The 23866-nt window shown below is 35.4% G+C and overlaps 1 protein-coding gene across 3 annotated transcripts in view; it reads left to right on the top strand.

The window, feature by feature from the left end:
• The window catches only part of TRIM23 (tripartite motif containing 23), a 57347-nt gene that overhangs the window by 15414 nt on the left and 18067 nt on the right, over positions 1-23866 (top strand). For 2 of the 3 annotated variants that reach the window (XM_072605083.1, XM_072605084.1), the window contains exons 4-7: positions 12131-12409; positions 14985-15167; positions 15418-15633; positions 20449-20583. In XM_072605083.1, coding sequence (XP_072461184.1) covers positions 12131-12409; positions 14985-15167; positions 15418-15633; positions 20449-20583 — 813 coding nt within the window. Of the gene's footprint in view, positions 1-9527; positions 9629-12130; positions 12410-14984; positions 15168-15417; positions 15634-20448; positions 20584-23866 lie in introns of all 3 variants that reach the window. The other variant, XM_072605085.1, reaches the window with a different exon arrangement.

The raw sequence follows: 23866 nt of genomic DNA, 5'->3' as shown, positions 1-23866 counted from the left end.
GCCAATATTGAGTAGATTATTTGACCCAGGGTACAGAGGCACAGAATGGAAAAGTTGTATCTTTTTATTCTTTGCATTTCTTTTACATGTCCATACCTAAATCCTCTCTAGATCTATCTTAGGACACTGAAAGCCTTCCTTAAGGTTTTTAATATTTAATGAGCACCACTCAGGTGCTCTGTTTGTTAATCCTTTGCTTGTCACTGTAGAGAATCATAGGAGCATAGATTTAGAGCTGAAAAAGGATGTTACAGGTGATCTTGTCCAAACCCCTCTTTTTATAAATGAAGAAACTCAGGCTCAGAGATGTTAAGTAACTTAGTTGATATCAGATAGGTAGTATTTTATCTGAGCCAGGATTCAAACTTAGATCTTTTGACTCTAAATCAGGGAAATGATCAAGCACCTGTTCTATGCCAGGTGCTGTGCTAAGCACTTTACAAATATCTCATTTGAATTTGAATTATTTTCATTCTGCCCTACTGATTTTTTAAAATTACATATTTTTGGGATGGTGTCTTTAATGTCAATTTTTGCTCATAAATTATTATTGATAATATACTTTAGTTTACTTATACTCAACTTGTATGTCTCCATTGCTTTTTAGTTTTGATTGTTTGGAGATTGTAGGGTTAATATAGGTTTTTGTTTCAGGGAACAGCTTCATTTCATTGAAATCACCATATAATTTTCCAAATTATTCCAGCTTTTTATATGTTGATAAACTAACTTAGTGCCTTACCTATTCAATCAGGTCATTGTTTTGTCTTATGTGAACTGTGAGGCCTATGTCTTTTGAGTGATAAAGAATCTCAGTGAGACTGGGGAAGATCCCTATGATATTCTGGCGCTTGATGTTGTCAGTACCATGTCACCTACAAATAGGAACATCTGGAAAATTGCTCCATTTATTACAAAATTCTTTTCTAGGAAAAGAACTTAGATGTACAAAAATATTTTTAGCAGCTCTTTTGGTGGTGGCAAAGAATTGGAAATTGAGGGAATCCCCATCACTTGGGGAATGACTGAACAAGTTTAGTATATGATTGTGATAGTATACTATTGTGCTGTAAGAAATGATGAGTGGGATGGGAGTTTCAGAAAAACCTGGGAAGACTGATATGAACCGATGCAAAGTGAAGTAAGCAGAACTAGGAGAACACTGTATATAGTAACAACAGTATTATACAATGATCACCTGTGAAAGACTTAGCTACTCTGATCAATATAATGATCCAACACAGATGTGAAAGATTCATGATGAAAAATGGTATCCATGTCCACAGTAAGAACTGTGTGTAGACTTAAGTATAATTTTTTCACTTTCTCTTCCCTTCCATTCCCCTCCCTCCCTTCCTTCCTTCCTTCCTTGCTTCCTTCTTTCTTACAGCTACTAAGGAAATATGGTTTGCATGATTTGACATATATATTCATTATTGTATTTCTTATCCTGTCAGTGGGTGAAAAATGGGCAGGAGGGAGGGTGAGAATTTGTAACTCAACATTTCAAAAAAAATTGAACACTAAAAATAAATATTTCATTTTGAAAAAACCTTTTCTGTTTGGACTCTGGGCATCTCCCATGACAGTTATGGTTTTTTAAAACAAATTTCTTACTGATGTTCTTTTTTTTTTTTTTTTTACATGACTGTTACATTCTAGGACCTTTTCCCTTTTTTCCAATACATTTTCCTTGTGACATGTGTAAATCAAACATCACAAATAAACCCAGTGTCTGTATCTGAAGATGTGTGCCTCATTCCATACTTCTTGTCCACCACAATTTTGATGAGAAGTAGGGTGACATGTTTTTCACCATCTGTTTTTTGAAGTCATAATTTGTCAATGCAATTATCCAAGTTTAAAGTCTTTCAGTATAATTTTTCTTTACTATATGTGTTATCATGTAATTTCTTCTCCTGCTTCTGCTTATTTCGCTCTACATCAGTTCACAAGTCTCCTCAAGTTTCTGTGAATTCTTTATATATGTCATTTTTTATGTCATAATAATATTCTGTTATATTAGCATACCACAGTTTGTTCAGCCATTCCCCAATCAGAGAGTCCTTATTTTCCTTCTGGTCCTTAGTGTTTTAAAAAAAAAAAAAGTGCTGCTGAGGTGGAACCAAGATGGCGGATTAGAGGCAACTCAGCTGAACTCTCTCAAAATTCCCTGTAAACAACTTTAAAAGAACACCTCAAATCAGATTTTAGAGCAACAAAGCCAACAAAAGGTCAGGGTCAGACGTTTTTCTGGCCTAAGAAAACTTAGGAATTGGCAGGACAAATTTTTGACACCAGCATGGAAGCCTGTTTAGAGTGCAGTGCATACATGACAGTCGTAGCAGCAGTGGCTGCAGAAGCAGATTCAGGAGCGCTCAGACCAGGGATGGTAAGGGAGTTGGGAAACTGGTCAGGAAAAGATTACAGGGGAGCCTTTTTTGGCACTTGGTACAGGTGGCACTGATTGAAACTCTATTGCCTATACATAGTTTGGAGTTACAGTGCCAGGGTGGAGTAGAGCACTGAGGGTCAGTGACAAGGAAGCAGAGGCCCTGGTTGTACTTCAGGACAAAGAGAGTGCTAGCCTTTGTGGCTTTAAGGGACCAAGGTCCCTTCTTGGATAAAGACCAGAGTGTGCAGGCTGAGAGTACAGTGACCATATTCTTCCAGAATTACACCACCATAGAAACACCAAAAACTGGCAGACCCCCAGAACTAGTTCTGAAATCAGCAGCATGAAAAATCCCAAAACTTGGGATGGTGCTTCCCCTCCTCACCCCCCCCCCAGCCCGTTCCCCCCTCTTTCTGTCCCCCAGGGAAATAGAGCCTAACTTGAACATAAGGTTCAAAGTCAAGAAATAAGCTAGAAAAATGAGCAAACAACAATTTCACTTTAAAAAGCCATTAAGGTGGCAGGGGAAGACCAAGACATAAACTCAGAAGACAACAATATGGAAACAGCTACAAAGCCTCAAAGAAAAATGCTGATTGGACCCAAGCCCAACAAGTATTCCTGGAAGTGTTAAAGAGAGAAGAGTGATAAAGAAAACATGGGTAGGGAGTGGGAGAGAAGGAAGTGAGAGCTGTAAGAAAATTATGCAAAGGGAGAGAATTAACAGTTTGGTAAAAGAGGCTTAAAAAATGCTTAAGAAAATAAGTACGGATGAAAATATAGTACTGGCCAAATGGAAGAAGAGGCACAAAATCTCACTGAAGAAAATAATTCCTTAAAAATTAAAAATTCTGGGCAAGTGGAAGCTAAAAACTATGAGACATCAAGAAACAATAAAATAGAAAAAGTCAAAGTATGAAAAATATTTGAATATAAATAATTTCATATGAAGAAAATGCCAACTATTTCATAGAAAAAAATAACTGTCCAGGAAAATAGATCTAGGAGAGATCATTTAAGAATTATTGGACTACCTGAAAGCCATGATCAAACAAAGAGTTTATATGTCATATTTTAAAAAATTGTCAAGGAAAACTCTTCCAATATCTTAGGTCCAAAGGGTAAAATAAAAATTGAAAGAATCTACAAGTCATCTCCTGATTAATCCTAAAATGAAAACTCTCAGGAATTTTGTAGCCAAATTACAGAGCTCCCCAGGTCAAAGAGAAAATAATTGAAGTAGCCAGAAAGAAACAGTTTATTGTGGAGCTTTAGTTAGGATCACACAAGATTTAGCACCTTCCATGTTAAAGAACAGAAGGGCTTGGAATGTCATATTCCAGAAGGCAGAGGAACTAGGATTATAACTTAAAAAAAAAAACCCAACCCAACAAAACTGAGGGGGAAAATGTTCAAATATTCCTGATGAAAAGACCAAGGATGAATTAGAAGCAAAATAGACTTGAGAGGGCCAGGATAAAAATAGAAGAATAAACAAAAAGCAAATGGGATTTAGGAAAACACACAGTCATCATAACTGAATGTGAATTGAGATGAGCTCATCCATAAATGAAAGCAGATAGCAGAATAGATTAGAAATTGGAATCCAACCATGTGATATTTACAAGAGACATAATTAAAACAGAAAGATACAACATAGAGTTAAAATTAAAGGGCTGAAGCAGAATCTAATATACTTTAGCTGAACTAAAAAAGGTAGGGGTAGCAATTATGATCTTGAAGAAAGCAAAATTTTAAAGGGATATTCTGTGAAATTGCATTTTACTAAAAGGTACCATAGACAATGAAGTGATATAAAAAACTTTATAGCAAGTTTCTCTGGTAAAGAGACCTAATTTCTCAAATGTATATTGAATATAGAATTGAGTCAAATTTATGAAAATAAGAGCTATTCCCCAGTTGATAATCATGTTCAAAGAATGTAATAGCCACTTTTTTTTACTTGGATATTAATTTTATTTATTTTTAGTGTTCTACAAACACTACCATAAAACTTAGGTTTTTCCCCCCCCACTCACCCCCAAACACCCCACTCCCTTCCCGAGATGGCATACAATTCTTTATAGGATCTACACATACATTTCTATTGAATACATTTTCACTATTGTCATGCTATGTAGAAGAACTAAAATAAATGGGAGAAATCATATAACAAACCAAAACATTAAACACATAGACAAAAATGATCTGCTACATTCTGCAATTCAATTCCATAGTTCTTTCTCTGGATGTGAAAGGCATTTTGACTTAGAAGATCATTGGGAATTTTTTTTTTTTAAGTCCTTTCATTGCTATGAAGATCCAAGTCTACCAGAAAAAACTCTCACACACTGTGGTCTTGCTGTGCACAAAGTTTTCCTGGTTCTGCTCCTTTCGCTCAAGCATCAGAACATACAAGTCTTTCCAGGCCTCTCTAAAGTCTTTTTCATCATTTCTTATAGCGCAATAGTATTCCATTACGTTCATATACCATAATTTATTCAGCCATTCTCCAATTGATGGGCATCCCCTTGATTTCCAGTTCTTGACCACTACAAAGAGTGCTGCTGCTATGAATATTTTTGTACATATGGAACCCTTTCCCATTTTTATGATCTCTTGGGGATACAGTCCTAGAAGCAGTATTGCTGGGTCAAAGGGTATGCACATTTTTGTAGCCCTTTGGGCATAGTTCTAAATTGCTCTCCAGAATGGTTGGATGAGTTCATAGCTCCACTAACGATGAATTAGTGTTCCAACTCTCCCACATCCTCTCCAACATTTATCATTTTCCTGTTCTGTCTTGTTTGCCAATCTGATAGGTGTGATGTGTACCTCAGAGTTGTTTTGATTTGCATCTCTCTAATCAAAGTGATGTAGAGCATTTTTTCATATGATTATAGATATGTTTAATTTCTTCCTCACTTTTCAGAAGAAGAAATCAAAGCTATCTATAGTTATAGGAAAAAATGCTCTAAATCATTATTGATTAGAGAAAGGCAAGTTAAAACAAGCCTGAGGTACTACTTCATTCCTATCAGAATTGATAAATGCTGGAAGGAGTGAAGAAAAAATAGGTACACTAATGAACTGCAGATGCAGTAGTGAACTGATCCAACCATTATTCAGGAGAATAATTTTGGAACTACACTCAAAAGGCATAAAAAAACTGTGCATACCTTTGGACCTAGCAATAACATTGCTAAGTCTATTTCCCAGAGAAATACAAAGAAAAAGACCTTTAAGTACAAAAATATAGCAGCCTTTTATGGTGGCAAAGAACTGGAAATCAAGGGGATGTTCATCAATTGAGAAATGGCTGAGTGACATTGTGGCATGTGATTGTAATGGAGTATTATTGTGCTCTGGGAAATGATGAGGGGAATGGTTTCAGAAAAACATGGGAAGACCTATATGAACTGATATAAAGTAAAATTAGAAGAACTGGGAGATCATTGTGCATAGGAACAGCAATATTATAATGATGATCTACTTTCAAAGATTTGGCTACTCTGATCAATACAGTGCTCTAAGACAATTTCAAAAGACTTGTGATGAAGAAAAAATACCTTCAGTCTCCAGAGAGAGAACTGATGAACTCTAAGTGCAAATTGAAGCATAATTTTCTGTCTGGGCTTTTTTTGCCTAAAAGATTAAAATTAAAAAAAAATATGGCTAATATTGATGCGTTTTGCATGATTTTATATGTATAATTGATTATTATATTGTTGCCTTCTTAGTGGGTGGAGGAAGGAGGGGAAGAATTTGGAATTCAAAATTTAAAAAAAAAAGAATCCTAAAAATAAATAAATAACATTAAAAATTAAAGTGAATGGGACAAAAAAAAAGTGCCACTATGAATATTTTTGTGTGAGTAGAACCTTTCCTTCTCTTTTAGATCTCCATGCATTTTATGACTACTAGTGACAACACTGGGTCAAAATTTAGTTTACTAAATTTTGTAATTTTGTACAAAACTGCTATTTTGTAGTCAACAAATAATAAGCAAAGGAGATTGACCTTCCTGTACCAGATCTTAACATATATTGTAAAGAGAAAATTATCGTAACTTTGTGGTCCTGACTAAGAAATAGAGGGGGGGAATCAGTAGAATACATTAAGTCTACAAGACACAGTAGGAAGTGACTATAGTAAACTACTGTTTGATAAATCCAAAGACTCCAGCGTCTGAGATAAGAACTCACTATTTGACCAAAAACTACTAGGAAAACTGGAAAATAGTTTGGCAGAAACTAGGCATAGACCAACATCTCACACAGAATGGGTACATGATTTAGACAAAAAGTGATACCATAAACAAACTAGGAGAACATGGAAAAGGGAAGAATTTATGACCAAATGAGACAGACAGCATTATGAAATGCAAAATAGATAATTTTGATTACATTAAATTAAAAAGTTTTTGCACAAACAAAACCAGTGCAACCAAGATGAGAAGGAAAGAAAGCTGGAAAAGAATTTTTACAGCAAGTGTTTCTGATAAAGGCCTCATTTCTCAAATATATAGAGGACTGAGTTCAGTTTTTAAGAATGCAGGTCATTCTCCAATTGGTAAATGGTCAGAGGATATGAACATGCAGTTTTTGAAAAAATGCTCTAAATCACTATTGATTAGAAAAAATGCAAATTAAAACAACTGTGAAAGTACCACTTTGCACCTATCAGATTGGTTAATATGACAGTAAAGGAAAATGACAAATGTGGAAGATGATGAAAAAAATTGGGACACTGATGAATTGTTGGTGGAGCTGTGAACTAATCCAACCATTATGGAGAGCAGTTGGAACTGTGCCTACAGGGAAATCAAACTCTGCATTCCTTTTGATCTAATAATACTTCTAATTCTAAGTCTGTATCCAAAGAGATCATAAAAAAAGGGAAAAGCACCTTCTTATACAAAAATAGTTATAACAGTTCTTTTTGTGGTGGCAAAGAGATGGAAACTGAGAGAATGCGCCTCATTTGGGGAATGACTGAACAAGTGGCATATGAATGTAATGGAATGCTATAAGAAATGATGAGCAGGTGGATTTTAGAAAAACCTGGACTCAAATGAACTGGTGGTTGTGAAATGGGGAGAACCAAGAGAACACTGTACACAGTGACAGTAATGCTGTGCAAGGATTAACTTTAATAGACTTATCTAGTCTCAGCAATACAATGGTCTAAGACAATTCCAAAAGACTCATGATGGAAAATGCTATCCACTTCCAGAGAAAGAACTATGGAGTCTGAATGCAGGTCGAAGCATACTATTTTCCCTTTTTTTTTTTTTTACCTTGGTTTTTCCTTTTTGTTCTCTTTCTTCTTTTACAGCATGATTAATGTGAAGATATGTTTAACATGTATACATATATAACCTATATCAGATTGATTACCATCTTGGGTAGGGAGTGGGGAAGGAGGGAGGAAAGGAGAAAAATGTGGAACTCACGATCTTATTAAAAATGAATGTTGAAAACTAACTTTACATGTAATTGGAAAGAAGTAAGATACCTTTTTAAAAAAGACAAATAATAAACACAACAAAATCTTGTATTCTCTGCAGTCATTTATAAATTTTCATCAAATAAATAGATTTTTGTACAGGTAATTCCTGTAAAATTGTCTAGAAAGGAGAAAATAGGTGTATGGATTGGTAGTTGACTTGATCTCTCATGTTTCCTTCTCTAAATCTATGCTTGCTGGGTATTGAGCCTCAACATCCCTTTGTTGGGACAGGGTAATAATATCTGAATTTTTCTTGCTTTTTTGTATTTTTCCCTCTTTGAAATATCTTGGAATATCAAATAGATACTGGTATGACTGTACAGAATCAGGTCATTTTTATGACTTACATGTCAGTAACCTGTTATTTTCTGTCCTGTTGAGATATATTTAATTTTTTATAGTGGTGGTTGGTGCTTACTGTGCCCAGTGCCTTTTGACTCTCTTCTTGAAGATGGTATTTTAAATATATAGTTTCACAGCTTTTGAGGAGCCTTTAAACCTTTTACTTGTTTCATTTTTTAATCTTAAATCATATTTTTTGTCATATTCCTGATGACTGTGTTCATTTAGAAGTCATTGAATATCAAGGCATATCTTGACCTGATTTAGAACATCTTAAGTTCTAGGATTTCTCTAATTGACCCTCTGCATCAGAATTACATAAAGTCATAGGCAGCCAGTGTCCAAGGGTCCTTCTAACCTAACTCATATTTGAAGAAGATTTCCTGATGAGCATCATCCAGCCTGTGTTTGAAGACTTCTATTGTTAGGCGAACCTACTACCTCTCCAGGCAGCCTATTCTACTTTAACATAGCTTTATAATCATTTAATAGCGTTTTTTAATATCTGTTTTAAATTTACCTCTGCACACTATACCCTTTCTTCTGAGGTCACAGAGAACAAATCTTCCGTATTACAGTCCTTCAAATGCTTTTTGTGTCTCTGGTTGGGTCTTATCTTGAGGCTAACCATCCCTCATTTTGCATGAACTCAAGGCTCTATAAACCATGCTGATTATCGTATTCTGGAGGCCTTCCATTTTATCAGTTTCCTTCTTAAAATAGGGCAGCAGAGCTGAACATAAAACTCTAGTTATGGTCTTACTAGTGCAGCAGAGCAATCATTTCCTTATTCGAGAACATTCTGTCTCTCAGTGCACTGTAGCTATTTTGGTTGCCATGTCATACTTTTGATTCATAATGAACTTGCAGTTCCAAAACCCTAGGTCTTTTTCAGACAAACTAACCTCCAAGCATGCCTTTCAGATCTTGTCTATTTGATTTTTAAAATTTGGTTGTAAAAAAGGCAAATGGCTTTTGTATTCCTTGACATGTTAATTGCCTTTTAACTTATAATGAAACCATTGCTACTAAGTCCTTTATATATTCCTTCAAGGTGAGCCTGTGTGCTGCCCTTCAGTTTAGCTGTGATTTTATATATGTTTAATGACTTTTTATAGCAAGAATATTGGCATGATTCAGTACCCCAGTAGTATATAACCTGTTTGCTATTGCACAGTGGTCTTTTTGTGTATTATCAGTTAGAATGAATGTTTTAGAAAAAAATCCTGCGTAATCCTTGGAATTCTTTGCCTCTTCCCTGTCATCACTGGGAAAGCAGGAAGAAGTCACACAAGACAGGACTCACTTTTGCATTTGTCTACTTACTGGAGTGCCACAGCAAAAGAATCAACCAATGTTTTAATGTTCTGCTTGCTTATGGTAAGCCTTTCTGTACTCAGCTTAGCTGACTGTTGGATATCAAATCCTGTGTTTGTAATAATGATAATAGGCAAAGGTTTGCAGATGCTTATATATGTCATCTCTTGATTTTCACACTGCCTTTATCAGATAGGTGTCTGTTATGTTCATTTTACAGATGAGGAAACTCATGATGTTGAGAGAAGTTTAGTGACTTGCCCAAGGTGACACATCTAATAATAAGTGTCTGGAACGGCATTCCAATTGATTTTCTTGAATTCAAGTCCAGAACTTTTCCCAGCCTCTGAATTGCCTCAGAGCCTTGCTAGCTTGGAAGAACCTGCTTGATTCACATTTCACTTTCATTTGGGGACCTTTCTCAGATAGTACAGTTATGTCTTCCACATAATGGGTTAGGGTTGTGACACCTCGGCAATCTGGAAAATCTATGTAAAATTTTTTGGCCCTTGCCTCATCCCAGAGAAGAATTCTGAATTGTGGTACTAAAAGATAAACTATGTTGATATTATGCATATATTTTATACATTTCTGAGTTTCTAAATTTTTTTCTATTGTTTGCTAGCCTTTGCATGTCATCTGCTGCTTCTACAAAACTCAAAAATTCCCATTTAATTTCTTATGCCAGCCCACGATATGTTGAAACCATGGTGGGGAAAGTCATGTTGTGGAAGTGATAAGTATTTCCCATAATGTCCCATAATAATATCACAGTTATTTCATTTTGGGGCAACTTTCTGTTCTGGGTTACAGTGGAAGAGCAGGGTCTTGATTGGCACAGTGTACAGACAGAGAAGGTGTGTGGGTGGCCAAGAAGCTGACTTAAGGAGAAGAGAGACTCAAATGATCTAATGTGAACACTGAGAGCCCTGTAGTACCAGAGAGGGAAGTGACAGCCTAGGCCCACCTCCTAGTAGAACTCAGCCTCAAGAGCTCCTGGATTGGGAGTCAGAGGTTCATGTCCTAGCTCTGTTATTTGTGACATCTGTGGCCTTGAGAAGTTCTCTTAACTTATTTGAACCTCAGTTCTTCATTGAGAAAATGAGGGGGTTGAAATCAGTGACTTCTTAGACCTCTGCCAGCTCTAAATGTATGATTGTAGGATGTAATTCCTACTGTGTGCCAGGCACTTTGTAAGTGCTGAGGATACAAAGAAAGGAACCCCCTGTGATTGAAGACAGCATACAGACAACTATGTACACATAAGCTTTAGGCAGGGTAAATAGGAAATAATCAGCAGAGGGAAGGCGTTAGAATTGAGAAGGGTTTGGGAAAGCAGAGGCTTCCTGTAGAAAGTGGGATTTTATCTGGACTTGAAGAAAGCAGTAGGCTTACATTTTTTTGCTGCTTCATGTTTTTCCACTTTAGTCATTTCCTATTATGACATCCCTCTTAGCCCCCTACCTCTTACCCATAGAATTAGCCCAGATAATAAAGAAAAACAGAAACCAATTGGACACAGACTGCTTTTTTTGACCCTGCATCTTTCCACATTTTTCTCTTCAGAGAATAAAGTATTTCATTTTCTGTTCTTCACAGTCAAAATTAGTCATTGCATTTTATGTGAATTAAATTTTAATTTATTATCATTATATATGTTCTCTGAGCTTTCTTCACATTATGTTAATTCAGATCTTCATTTCTTAGAATTCTTCATAGTCATAGTTTTTTATATCATAATATTTCATGTCATAATTTGTACAGTTTTTGGTCCATCTATGGGCAACCTTTATTTTCTTTATTTTTTCCCTAACAAAAAATGTCACTGCAAGTATTTTGGAATATGTAGAGCCTTACTGTTTTTGAATTTTAGGATGTATATGCCTAGTTGTGGGATCCCAGCATCAGAGTAAGAATAATTTGGTGACTTATTTTACATAATTCCAGAGTGTGTTATCATTTGTTGCTTTGTCAAAATATTGTCAAAATATTTTATCTTCGTGACAAAAGAATGTTTGAAGTTCATTGTGACTCTGTTACTTCAATTAAATAAATTCTTTTTGAAAGGTTATAATTTTTCACTTAGATTATGGCACTTTTACATTCTGCCTTGGAAAAAAATAATCAACACATTCGTGGAAATTTTGTGTCAGGAAACTTTAGGGCAGGTAGGTGGTATAGTGGATAAGAGTGCTGGACTAGGAAGCAGGAAGACCTGATTCAGACACTTTATGGTTGTGTAACCTTAGACAAGATGCTTCAGCTCTCTAGTCCTTAGGTTCCTCACCTCTGAAACAGGGATAATAAAAACCTTTGCCTGATAAATTTGTTATAAGGATCAAATCAGATAATGTAGGTTAAAGAGCTTTCCAAACTTCCAAGGACTATATAAGTGCAGCTATTTTTTTAATGTCAGTAGAGAAAAAAAGAATGTTATTTAGCTTATAGAAGGAGCCAAACCAATATAAACTACACCAAAAAAGCCACCTTGCATTTTGTGCAATTTTATAGTTTTTAGTGATGGAATTCACTTTTCATGCATTAATACCAGAATTTTGTTTTCAGAGCATCATTCGCTGTGATGAAGACGAAGCTCATGTTGCATCAATGTATTGCACTGTTTGTGCTACTCACTTGTGTTCAGAGTGTTCTCAGCTTACTCATTCTACAAAGACCCTTGCAAAGCACAGGCGTGTGCCTCTGGCGGATAAGCCTCATGAGAAGACCATGTGCTCCCAGCACCAGGTGCATGCCATAGAGTTTGTTTGCTTAGAAGAAGCTTGTCAGGCCAGCCCTCTTATGTGCTGCGTCTGTAAGGAATATGGAAAACACCAGGGTCATAAGGTATTTATTTTTCTTTATTATCATTACTTAGCTTTGTAAATTAAAAAAAAAGAAATCAATTGGCCAGTTAGTTGCCTATCCTTCAGCCCATATAGGTAAATAAGGAAGAGAAGTATTGAAATGGTCAGCTGGTTGGCAATAATATTCTTTTATAAAAGAAATGGAAAGATTAAGTCATTACTAAGTTTAATTTCTCAACTTTCCAACAGAAATTTTAGAAAAGCTTCATTTTCTTTTTTTGAAGAAGAAATAATCAGGCCTCTAGCATAGAATGCCCTCCCTTTCTCTCGTTGTTTTGTGGGTGCATGTGTAATAAATGGGATTTTTGAGGACAGTATTTTTGCCAAAGCAACATGCTGTTATTCAGCTTCCTTCCATGGACATGTTTAGATTCATTTGACTTTGTCGCTCAATAAATTCTCTCATAGATCTTTAATCTTTAAGAATAACAAGGTAAATTTATTAAAAATATACATTTAAATTGTGTAACAGTGATTTTGGGGAAATTTAACTCTAAGATAGGTGTTATTGCTTATTTTTTAAAATGAGAATTAGCTTAGTGTGATGGCTACTTTGCTTGGAGAACTTAGCTTTTTTCCCCATTCATCTCTCTCTCTGTTTTTGTGTGTATCTCTTCTCTTTCCCAGCTAAACAGCTAGAAAAAGCTATCTGTGCTGTTTACTTCACTTCTCTCCTCTCACTCCTCTTGCCTTCACAATCTGACTTCCTATCTTATCACTCAGCTGAAACTGTTCTTTCCAAATCCTATTGGTCTTTTCTTAGTCCTCATCCTTCTCACTGTTCTCAGATCTGGGCCTCAATTTGCAACATTTGACACAATTGACTCCTCTCTCCTCTTATATATTCTCTTCTCTCTAGGTTTTTGTGACGCTGTTCTCCTCTGGTTCTCCTTGTCTATTCCTTTTTAGTTACTTTTGTTGGGTCATTATTATTGATGTTATTTCTCCCTCCCCCCCCCCCCCCACCTCCTCAACCTCCATAGATGAACTCCTAGAAGGAACCACTTTGTCCCTTGTGTGTCCTTTTAAGCTTTATGTATTTTTTCTAACCTATAAAATAAAAGTACTGGAGTGGTTTACCATTTTCTTCTCCAGTTCATTTTACAGATGAGAAACTGAGGCAAATAGTCAAATGACTTGCCCAGTGTCACACAGCTAGTAAATGTCTGAGGTCAGATTTCAATTCAGGAAGATGTAAGTTGTATCTGTATCTACTGTGCCACCTACTAGTGCTACTGTCTTTCATAGCAAGCATGTATTAGGTATATTATTCATCCTACCATATGTCCTTCCTTTGTCTAGTAAAGATTTCTTTTATGTATGGGAAAGTGAATTGAGTAAAAGAAAATCATAGAGTTGTTAGATGTTGTTTTATCTAGAAAATCTTAATATGGAAAGAAGAGACATACTTTGAGGACTAATTTGTGTAGCAGTAAACTTGTTTTTGATGCCTGGAAAAATTCTAGAACATAATAGAGGGGATGGTTAATGAATGTCTAGGGGAAAGGATTAGTGCTCATAAAAGGTTAGCACAGCTTCACTAAGAACAGCTCATGACAATATCCTGATGCCCTTTTTTTGACAGGATCATTAAGCTGGTTCATCAGGAAAACACTGTAGATGTATTTTATCTAGATCTAATTAATAAATTGATAAATTTCATTTTATTTTAGAAAAGGTGGAGAGATTTGTGCATTTAAAGGTAGGTGAATGGCCTGACTCAGAAAATGCTCATCTTGGAAGGAGGTTTCAGACAGGTACCTCAGGGATCTGGGTTTGGCATTTGATGTTGAACACATTTATAAATTATTTAGATAAGGCTAGTGTAATTTTAGTTTGTATTAAAAGAGGCATAATGTTCAGGACTACGTAACATTAGTAATACAGTGACCTGGTCAGACCACATCTGTAGTTTCGAGTTCAGTTCTGTGTACCACTTTGTAGAAATGACATTGATCAACTTGAGTGTCCAGAGAAAGGCAGCTAGGATGGTAAAAGATCTTGTGTTCGTGTTACATTACAGTAACTGATAGTTGACTGAAGGTATTATTCCAGAGACCAATTGAATGATTGGTCCAGAGAAGGAAGATTTAGGGGGGCAATTATAGGGTCTTCAAGTTTTGAAAAGATTCAGTTATCAGTTTGATTTTATTGATCTATGCATTGCAGATCTAGGAGAAAGCTTGCAAAGAGGGAAAATACTGATTGGATATAAGGAAAATCTTTCTGACACTTAAAGATACTCAGAAGGGGAACCAGTTTGTTTGGGGAGGTTTCACTCTTGAGAAACATTCAAGCAAATAATAGATGACCTCTTTGGTGGGGATTCTTTTTCAGGTAGGGAGGGGTTAGACAAAATGATTCCTGAGTGCTCTTTTAACTCTGAGAATCTGTAAATATGTGAACTTGTGTTATATCTTTCCTCATTCTTGTTCACTTCCATTATTAAAATCATGTTTTTTTTGTGGTCATAGGTCATACTATGTAAGAATTTTTAATGTAATCAAATCATGCTTTTGGTCTTTTCAATACAAATTTCATTTTGCTTTTTATAGCATTCAGTATTGGAACCAGAAGCAAACCAGATCCGGGTATCAATTTTAGACATGGCTCACTGCATACGAACTTTTACTGAAGAAATCTCAGATTATTCCAGAAAATTAGTTGGAATTGTTCAGCACATAGAAGGGGGAGAACAAATTGTCGAAGATGGAATTGGAATGGCCCATACAGAACATGTAAGATTTTCCCTCTGTTAACTTGGAAGAGGGGATAAATGGTACTTTGGATAAAGAGGGTAGCCATCACAGAAGTGGAAATTACAGTGTAATTTACAGTCATGTTAATCATACCAATGTATAGTGGAGCCGTCTAAAAATGAGATACTGTAGTATAAAATTTCACCTTTTAAAAGATTTCTTAAAAGCAAAAATTATTAAAAAAAAAACCAAAAACAACCAACACCACAAAATCTGATTTCCTATGTAGGTACCCGGTACTGCAGAGAATGCTCGATCCTGTGTCCGAGCCTATTTTTCTGATCTACATGAAACTCTGTGTCGTCAGGAAGAAATGGCACTGAGTGTTGTTGATGCACATGTTCGAGAGAAACTAATTTGGCTGAGGCAGCAGCAAGAGGACATGACTATATTGTTGTCACAGGTTTCAACAGCCTGTCTCCACTGTGAAAAGACTTTGCAACAGGTATGTAGTTTGCAGCAGGTACGTAGATTAAATATTGTCAGTCTACAATCTTTTTAAAAAATAAATTTTCTCAGTAACTTACATCACATACATTTCTCACTGTATTTCTCCCTCTACTCTCTTCTCTTAAGTCATCTCTTGTTATAAAGGTAGGAAAAAGAGGAAGGAAAAATGTTCAACAAAACCAGTATTTCAAAAATGTATCAGAAATGATTGATGCAAATGTTTCATACCCCTAGTCATCTCAGCTTTTGCACAGAAACTGGGAAAGGTGTCTTCTCATAGCAGTTCTTTGAAGCTGGTCCCAGTGGTTATAGTTTCTCAGCATTCACTTTCAGTTGTCTTGTTTCTGATCTCCTTGTTTTATTGTTGTAGTCATTGTGTACATTGTCTCCCTGCTTATACTTCACTTTGCGTTAGTTCATATCTCAACTTCTTTATATTCATCATTTTAATAATTTCTTATAGCCTAGTTATTCTATTATATACCTGTGCCATAGCTTGTTTAGCTCTTCCCCAGTTATACTTAAAATGTATACTGTAGAAAAGATAAAAATTCTTTCCCTAATTTTGAGGTTTTATTTAATGTTTTTCTTTTCTTTATGAAGTTATGTGTTTTTTTCTTTTTTTCCTCTTTTAGTTAAAACCATTACTTCGGAATCCTCTTCCTCCCTTCCCCTCCAATTTCTTATGTTTATTAGTTTTCTTTTTTTGCACCTTTTTCTGAAAAAAAGATTTGCTTTTTGTTCTCTTTACTAACTTCCTTTACCTTCCTGTCTCTTAAGGCTGCTAGGAGGCACAGTGGATTGAGTGCTGGGCTTGGAGTCTGGAAGGCCTGAGTTCAAATCCAGCCTGACACTCTCTAGCTGTGTAATCCTGGACAAGTCACTTAACCTGTTTGCCTCAGTTTCCTCTTCTGTAAAGTGGAGATAATAATAGCACCTACCCACCAGAAATGTGAGGATCAGAAGTGATAATAATTATCATAATGCTTAGCACATAGTAAGTGCCATATAATTTGTTAGCTATTTTAAATTTTTCGTCTCTGATTATTTAATCTTTTTGTGTTCCTCATGTTGCTGACACTTCTGAAATAACAGATTTAAGGTCTTTCTCTTTTAACCATCTCCTGTTATTTATCATCTTAGATCTTTCTATATGATCTCTTCCTGTTTTTCTGTTGTATTTCATTCTTAGAAGTGTTCATTTGTGAGAGAAATAATATAGGTAAAAGTACTGCATCATGGTATAAATTACCTTGTGTCACAAATTGTGCAGTACCATCCCTACACTCCTTCCCCTACATAAAGCAATTGTTTTCTTTCCATTGACCATGATAGCTCAGCTCTAAGTCTATTGTCCATCATCATCCCCCTCCTCTCTTCTGGATGAGTTTCTCCTAGGGGCTGGCATATCTCTTCTCTTGGAACATGAGGTTGTCCATGGAGGCATAGCACCCTCTCAGAGAAGATTGACTCCCAGCGTACTTATTCTATCCTCCTGAATTAAACCCACCATAAGGCCCCCATCTCCCATTGCAGGTATCCTTCTCTTTCACTTAAGTGGACTTCTCTTCCCTTCCCTTCCCTACCATTGGATTGAACCTTTCCATTTCATTTCCCTAGTCTCAGTTTCTCTCTTCTGCCACCTTTCCTATAAGAGCCATTGTATATCCAAGGAGGTAATGATGGTAGATCACCTATTCCCTTTTATTCCTTTGTCTCTCCTCTCTCCATTTGTATATCTTATTTTGCAGGTTTGTCCCACAAAATACATTGAGAAACCTCTTTGGGGTTGGTGTGGGGTTTATAAACATCATGGTGCCCCTAGAAGAGCAAAAGCTTCAGTACTCTTCCTTTACATTCTGTTTACAATTGTACCCCCCCCCCTTTTTTTTTTTCTTTACTTTGTGACCTCACTTGTTAAAAATACTCTGTAGGTCCACCTTTTACTTTTAAAGCAAATCTTAAATGCTAAAAAAATGAACATTTCCATATACAAAGTAGACAGAAAAAAAGGTTGAATGTGAAACTAAATTTATTTTTTGTGTAATTTAACTTTTGCTTTTAGTTATGTATTGAATTTAACATGTAACTTTATTTTTAATAAAACTTCTTAAATTTGGAAACTCCATTGTTTGCCTCCCCCAACCTTTTCTCCCAATTTTAAGAAAAGAAAAATCCTTTTATTGGATATCCATGGCCAAGCAAAGCAAATCTGCACACAAGCAGCCATTTCTGAAACTGTACATTTCATTCAGCACTTTGAATTATTTTATCAGGAGGTGTGTAGAATGATTCATCACAAGTTTTCTGGAATCATGCATTGATCAGAGTTCTTTATCATTAATTTTTAAATTGTTTTTTGGTTTCTTCACTCTGCATTGTGTAGTTTTATACAAGTCTTCCTACATTTGTCTGAAACCACTGCAGATTACTCCTTTTCTTTCTTTAAAAAAATATCTCTCTCAGGGTAATTTATTTCATTGCTTAGTCTTTCCTTTGTAGTTATTTTGTTTCTTTTGTGTATTTCTATTGCTTTTAGTGTTTCCAAGTTAAATATTTTGCTTCTATCTGATGTTTTTTGTAGGAATTCCTCACCGTGATTCTCCTTTTTTATGTCCCCATCCCCATATAATGCAAACACTACATCCTTAAACAAAGTTTCTTTTGTGCTTTCTCACTTGTATTTACATTTTTGTTTCTTTGGCTCCTTTGTGTTTCAAAGTTCCTACCCAGCTTCAATCTTCCATCAAGGATATTTGGAAGTCCTCCATTTTACTAAAGTTCCACTTCTTTCCATGGTAGAATTATACTCAGTTTTGTTGGTTTCTTGATTGTAATCCTGCATATTTTTTTTTTGGAATATAATATTTCATCCTCTTCATTATTTTATAGTGGTAGATGCTAAAGCCAAAACTGGTTTGATCCTCACTATGGTTTCTTGGTACTTAAACTTTTTATTTCTGGAAGCTTGTAGTATTTTTTTTTCCTTTTAATCTGGAAGTTCTAGATTTTGACTGTCATATTCCTGAAAGCTTTCATTTGAGCCATCTTTCAGTAGGAGGTATCTGGTGGATTCTTTCCATTTTCACATTGCCCTCTTGTTCTAAAAGATCTGGTCAATTGTCTTGCATGATTTTGTGAAATATTATATCCAAGCTTTTTTTTTTTTTGGTCATTTCTTGATTTGTTTTCTGGATTAGTTGTTTCTGATGGTAGATACACCTTACATTTTCTTCTATTTTTTTCCCTCTGTTAACTTGTATCTGCTCCGTTTTGATTTTCAGATAATCTCTTATTTGGGTAAGTTTTTACGATGGCTATCCTTTCCAAGTCTCTCCTCCATAGCTTTCATTTATTTTACAGTTTTTCCCTCTATTTTTCATTTCATCTGTAATATCATTTTAAACTTTAAAAACGACTCTCATATCATTTGTTCTGAGATTTTTAACTGATTCTTTGGCCGATCTATGTTTGGATAGATTTCATGCTCTAGTTCCTAGCCTGGACTGGGAATGAGTCCAAAATTCACTTTGTCCTTGCACTGCAAAGCCTTTCCTTTAGCCCTTTTGGTCTGAGACCATGTTTCTAATCCCTCTGGGAGACTTCTTCACTGTTGGCCTTGGGCCCAGGGCTGAGTCCATGATCAGCTTTTGGAGTGCCCAATTTGGAGCACTGGGCTTCCCTATGTTAGATCAACACAGATAGGACTAGAAGTACAACCTGAAGCAATGCCCTACTTCTGGGATGGGGTGGGGTAAGGAGAGGAGTCAGGGACAAGGAAGAGTTCATCTTGTCATCTTCACATGTAAATAATATATTTATATATAAATAGTAAGTATATTTTTATAGTGCTTTGAAGTTTACAGAGCCCTTTCTTCATAATAACCCTATGAGGTGGGTAACACAAATATTATTGGCCCTATTGTACAGAAAGGGAAGCAGACCCAGAGATATAAATGATTTGGTTATGGTAGTGTAGGTAAGCTGTAGCCCCAAGCACCCTGACACATCCAGGATGGCCTGCTAGCTCAGGTTCTTAGATCTGCTTTTCTAAAAGGAAAGCAACTTTTGAGGGGTCACCAGTCTTCTTTAATCACATATACCAACAGAAAATACAAGTAGAGAAATAGAGACGAATAGACAGGGCTTCTAACTGTCTGACCATAAGCCATACATACATCACAGATCAACAGACAGATCCAGCTGTCTGACCATTACATATATACATAGTTACCTGAGAGAGAAGCACCAACATCTATCTGGGTTTTCAAAAGGGGTGGGGGCCTCCTTAATAACTAACCAGAGTCTCATCTGGCACAGGAACCTTCTTCCAAAGAGTATGCCCCAAAGCAAAACCTCACCTCAGAGTATATATACACTTTTCAGAATTGGAGGGCATCATGACCCTGTGACCCAGTGCCTCATTAGAAATTTACAAAAGGTGTGGACCTTCCTGCAAAACAAGTCTCCCCTGATCAAGCTTCCTTTAATGGTCTCTACCTGAGGCCTGTTAATGGGCAGGAAGATCTTTAATTCTCTAATTAACATTACAATAGTAAGGGTCCAAGTCAGAATTTAAATCCGGCTCTTTCCAGCTTTATACCATCTATGTTTTTTTTTTTTGTTACCATTACCTAGAACCATTATAATAAATGTTTGTAGAAAGGTATATGACTTGAAAGCAAAAGGCATTAATTTAAATTTTTAAAAAATAAGCTGCCTGCCAGCTTAATCTCATCTTTCAAACCAAACCACCCTTTTTAAAACGTATTCTGTGAAACATAAAAGATTTCCCTCTTTTCCTTTCTAGGATGACTGCAGAGTGGTCTTGGCAAAACAAGAGATTACCAGGTTACTTGAAACGTTACAGAAGCAGCAGCAGCAATTTACCGAACTTGCAGACCATATCCAATTGGATGCTAGTATTCCTGTCACTTTTACAAAGGTATATTTTTCAACATATATTTCATATTTAGGCATCTCTACTCAAAATAATATTTTATGTACATTTGTAGTGATAACATTTAATATAAATTTTATACTTTAATAAGGGCCAAAGTTTGAATTAAGAAGAGTCTGGACCTAATAGTCTCCTTTGTTTAGAGGATGCCTACACCTTGGGTTGTGAATAAACAATTTCAAAGGCCTGTTTAGGACAGGATGTCTGCAATCTGGGTGATGGGACTTTTCCTTACCTTGAATCACAAAGGCATGCTACAGAAGGAAGATTCCTATAGCCTGGGATAACAAAACCTAATTACTATGTGTTTACAATGTGAGAACTCCTTTCTCATGGCAAAATGTACTTAAGACAGTCAATTTCTGTACTAAGTCAGCCAGTTCTGATCCTGGCTCCATAGCGCTATGTAACTGTTTTCTTTATGGGGAATTGATTAATTAATTAAATCATAAAATGTGTGCATTTAGCCTGTTGCCTTTTCTCTAACCAAGTTGTCAGGTCAACAGTAGCCACACGTCATATAGCCTTATGTGACCTTGGGTATAGCAGTAAACAAATTCAGTGAGCCTCAGGCCAAATTTTAAGAGAAGTAGCAGATTCATTACTCATATATTTATTAGTTCTGTTCAATAGGATTTGAATAATTTAAATAAGAACTTATTCTTTGAATTAAGTTATCATTGAGTGTATTGGCCCATTTGTACCATCACTTTTATGAACATAAATAGTTTCTAACCAGAATTGCTTTTTTTAAAAAATGAAATGAAGTCTTAGGATAGTTATAAATTCATATACTTCTTCTGGTGATGAACTCCTGTGAAAGTAGAGATATTTGCTGCCAAGTGTTTTATCCTTTGCTTTAGAAAATAATTGCTATTTTTAGAGTCTTTTCTGGTAATTCCTTTTTTTGGGAGGGAGCTCAGGCTGCAAAATCTGCGTATTAATTTTAATTAAATAAAGTATAGATGCCTTTAACATCTGTTTCAATCAAATAATAAAGCACTTATGATGTGCTTATTATGTGTTAGACACTGTGCTGCAGTGAGATACAAAGAAGGACAAAATACCTACTATTGGGGAGTTTATATTCTGACTATGAATTGGGAGATTGTTGATAGAGCTATGGTTTCTTTGAAGTCAATTCCTTTTTTTAAAAAATGAATTTTTATTGATACCTTCTGTTTCTTTTCATCATAGTTATCCCAAGTATCCCTCCTTCTCCCGGAGAGCCATCTCATATAACAAATATTTTTAGAGGAAAAAAAATCACAATTGATTAGTACAGTGAAAAAGTCCAGAAACACGTGCAATTTATACACCAATAGACCTCTCACCTCCACAAAGGGGTGGGTTGAGGGTGTCTTCTCATATTCCTCCCTTTGAATTATGTTTGTTTAATTTTGTTGCATTTACTTTTGATCTTTTGATGTACCATTATTTCCATTTGCATTGTTGTAGTTACTGTTAATGACATTTTCTTGGCTCTGTTTACTTCACTTTATCATTCTATAAAGATCTTTCCATACCTTTCTTTTCATCACACATATAATTTCTTACAGTAGGATAATATTCTGTTACATTCATTTAACACAATTTGTTCTAGCCATTTCACAATAAATGGGCATCTACTTTGTTTCCAATCCTTAGCTATCACAAAAAGTACGCTATGAAATATTTCTGAGTATTTGGGGAAGTTTTTCTTACTGATGGTGTGCTTGGGGTATAAACTCAGTAATGGAGTTTCTGGTTCAAAGGGTGTGGGTATTTTAGTCAGTTTACTTGCATAATTTGAAACTGCTTTCTAAAATGGTCATATTTCATAGCTCCACCAATAATGTTTTAGTGTGCTTACCCTTCCACATCTTTTTCAACACTGAGTACTGGCATGTATTTCCAGTTTGATGGTTGTGAGGTGAAACCATCAGGGTTGTTTTGACTTGCATTTCTCTTATTATTAGTGATTTGGAACATTCATTCATGTGGTTGTGAATTCTTTACAATTCTTTTGAGAACTGATGTTCACATCCTTTGACCACTTATGTGTTGAATAATGGCTGTTTGTCTTACGTGTTTTTATTGTTTATAAATCTTGGATACCAAACCCTTGTCAGAGAAATTTGGTATGAAGATTTTTTCCCATTCAACCACTTTCCTTTTTATCCTAGATGCATTAGTGTTGTCTGTGCAGTTTCAAGTAATTGAAGGTTACTCATGTTATCTTTTGTAATTGTCTCCATCTCTTGGTTGGTTAAGAATATATTTCTTACTCATCATTGTAAGATGTAAGATGTAAGATCTAAGATCTCTTTTCTTTGAATTTTTTGGAAGAAATGACCTTTAACATCAAGATCATTTGCAATGTATTTTGGAATATGGTGTAAAGTGTTGATCTAAGCCTAATTTCTGCCACACTGCTTTTCGAGATTTTTTTATTTTTTAGCAGTTTTTATCCCATTAAGAGTTTTTTCCTAGCTAAGATATGTTTTCCACTTTATCAAACTATAGATTATTAAGCGCTCCTTTTTGTGATTCTCCCTTGTGTAGTTTATCTCATTGATCTTTTTTTAACCAATACTAAATAGTTTTGATGACTACTGCTTTATAATACAATTGAGGTCTAGAGGTGCTGTTACTTACTGTCTTTTGTCCCTACTGTTCTCATTTCCCTTGATATTCCAGATCTTTTATTTTTCCAATTCAATTTTTAAAGTTATTTCATCAAATTTTATAAAGTGTTCAGTTGGTAATTTCAGTGGTATAGCATTAAAAGTGTAAATTAGTTTTGGTAACATTGTCATTTTTATCATATTAGCAGGGCATCCTCTAAGCACTAAATGTTCTTTCAACTATTTAAGATCTATATTTTTTTAAGGAGTGCTTCGTAATTGATTCTGTACAGATCTTTTGGTGGTTTTGGTAGATCGAGCCCTAGATATTTTATGTATTTTGTAGTTATTTGGAATGGAATTTCCCTTTTTATTATTGCTTCCTATGTTATGTTATTATTACATAGAAATGTTAATGATTTTTGAGGATTTATTTTGTAGCCTGCAACTTTGCTGAGGCTGTTCATTGTCTCAGTTTATATCTTTCCTGATTTCCTAGACTTTTCGAAGTAAAATTTCATATCATCAGCAAATAAGGATTTGTGTTTTCATCTTACCCTGGTTAAGTCTATATTTGTTTTATAAAAATATTCTGGTAGTATGCCTTCTTATTGTGACCCTGGTAAATTTCTGCAACCTGGAACCAAAATTGCCATGGCGCT

The sequence above is a fragment of the Notamacropus eugenii genome, chromosome 4 (genome assembly GCF_028372415.1).
Source record: "Notamacropus eugenii isolate mMacEug1 chromosome 4, mMacEug1.pri_v2, whole genome shotgun sequence".
NCBI classification, from domain to species: Eukaryota; Metazoa; Chordata; class Mammalia; order Diprotodontia; family Macropodidae; genus Notamacropus; species Notamacropus eugenii.
This window is presented reverse-complemented; position numbering and strand designations above follow the sequence as displayed.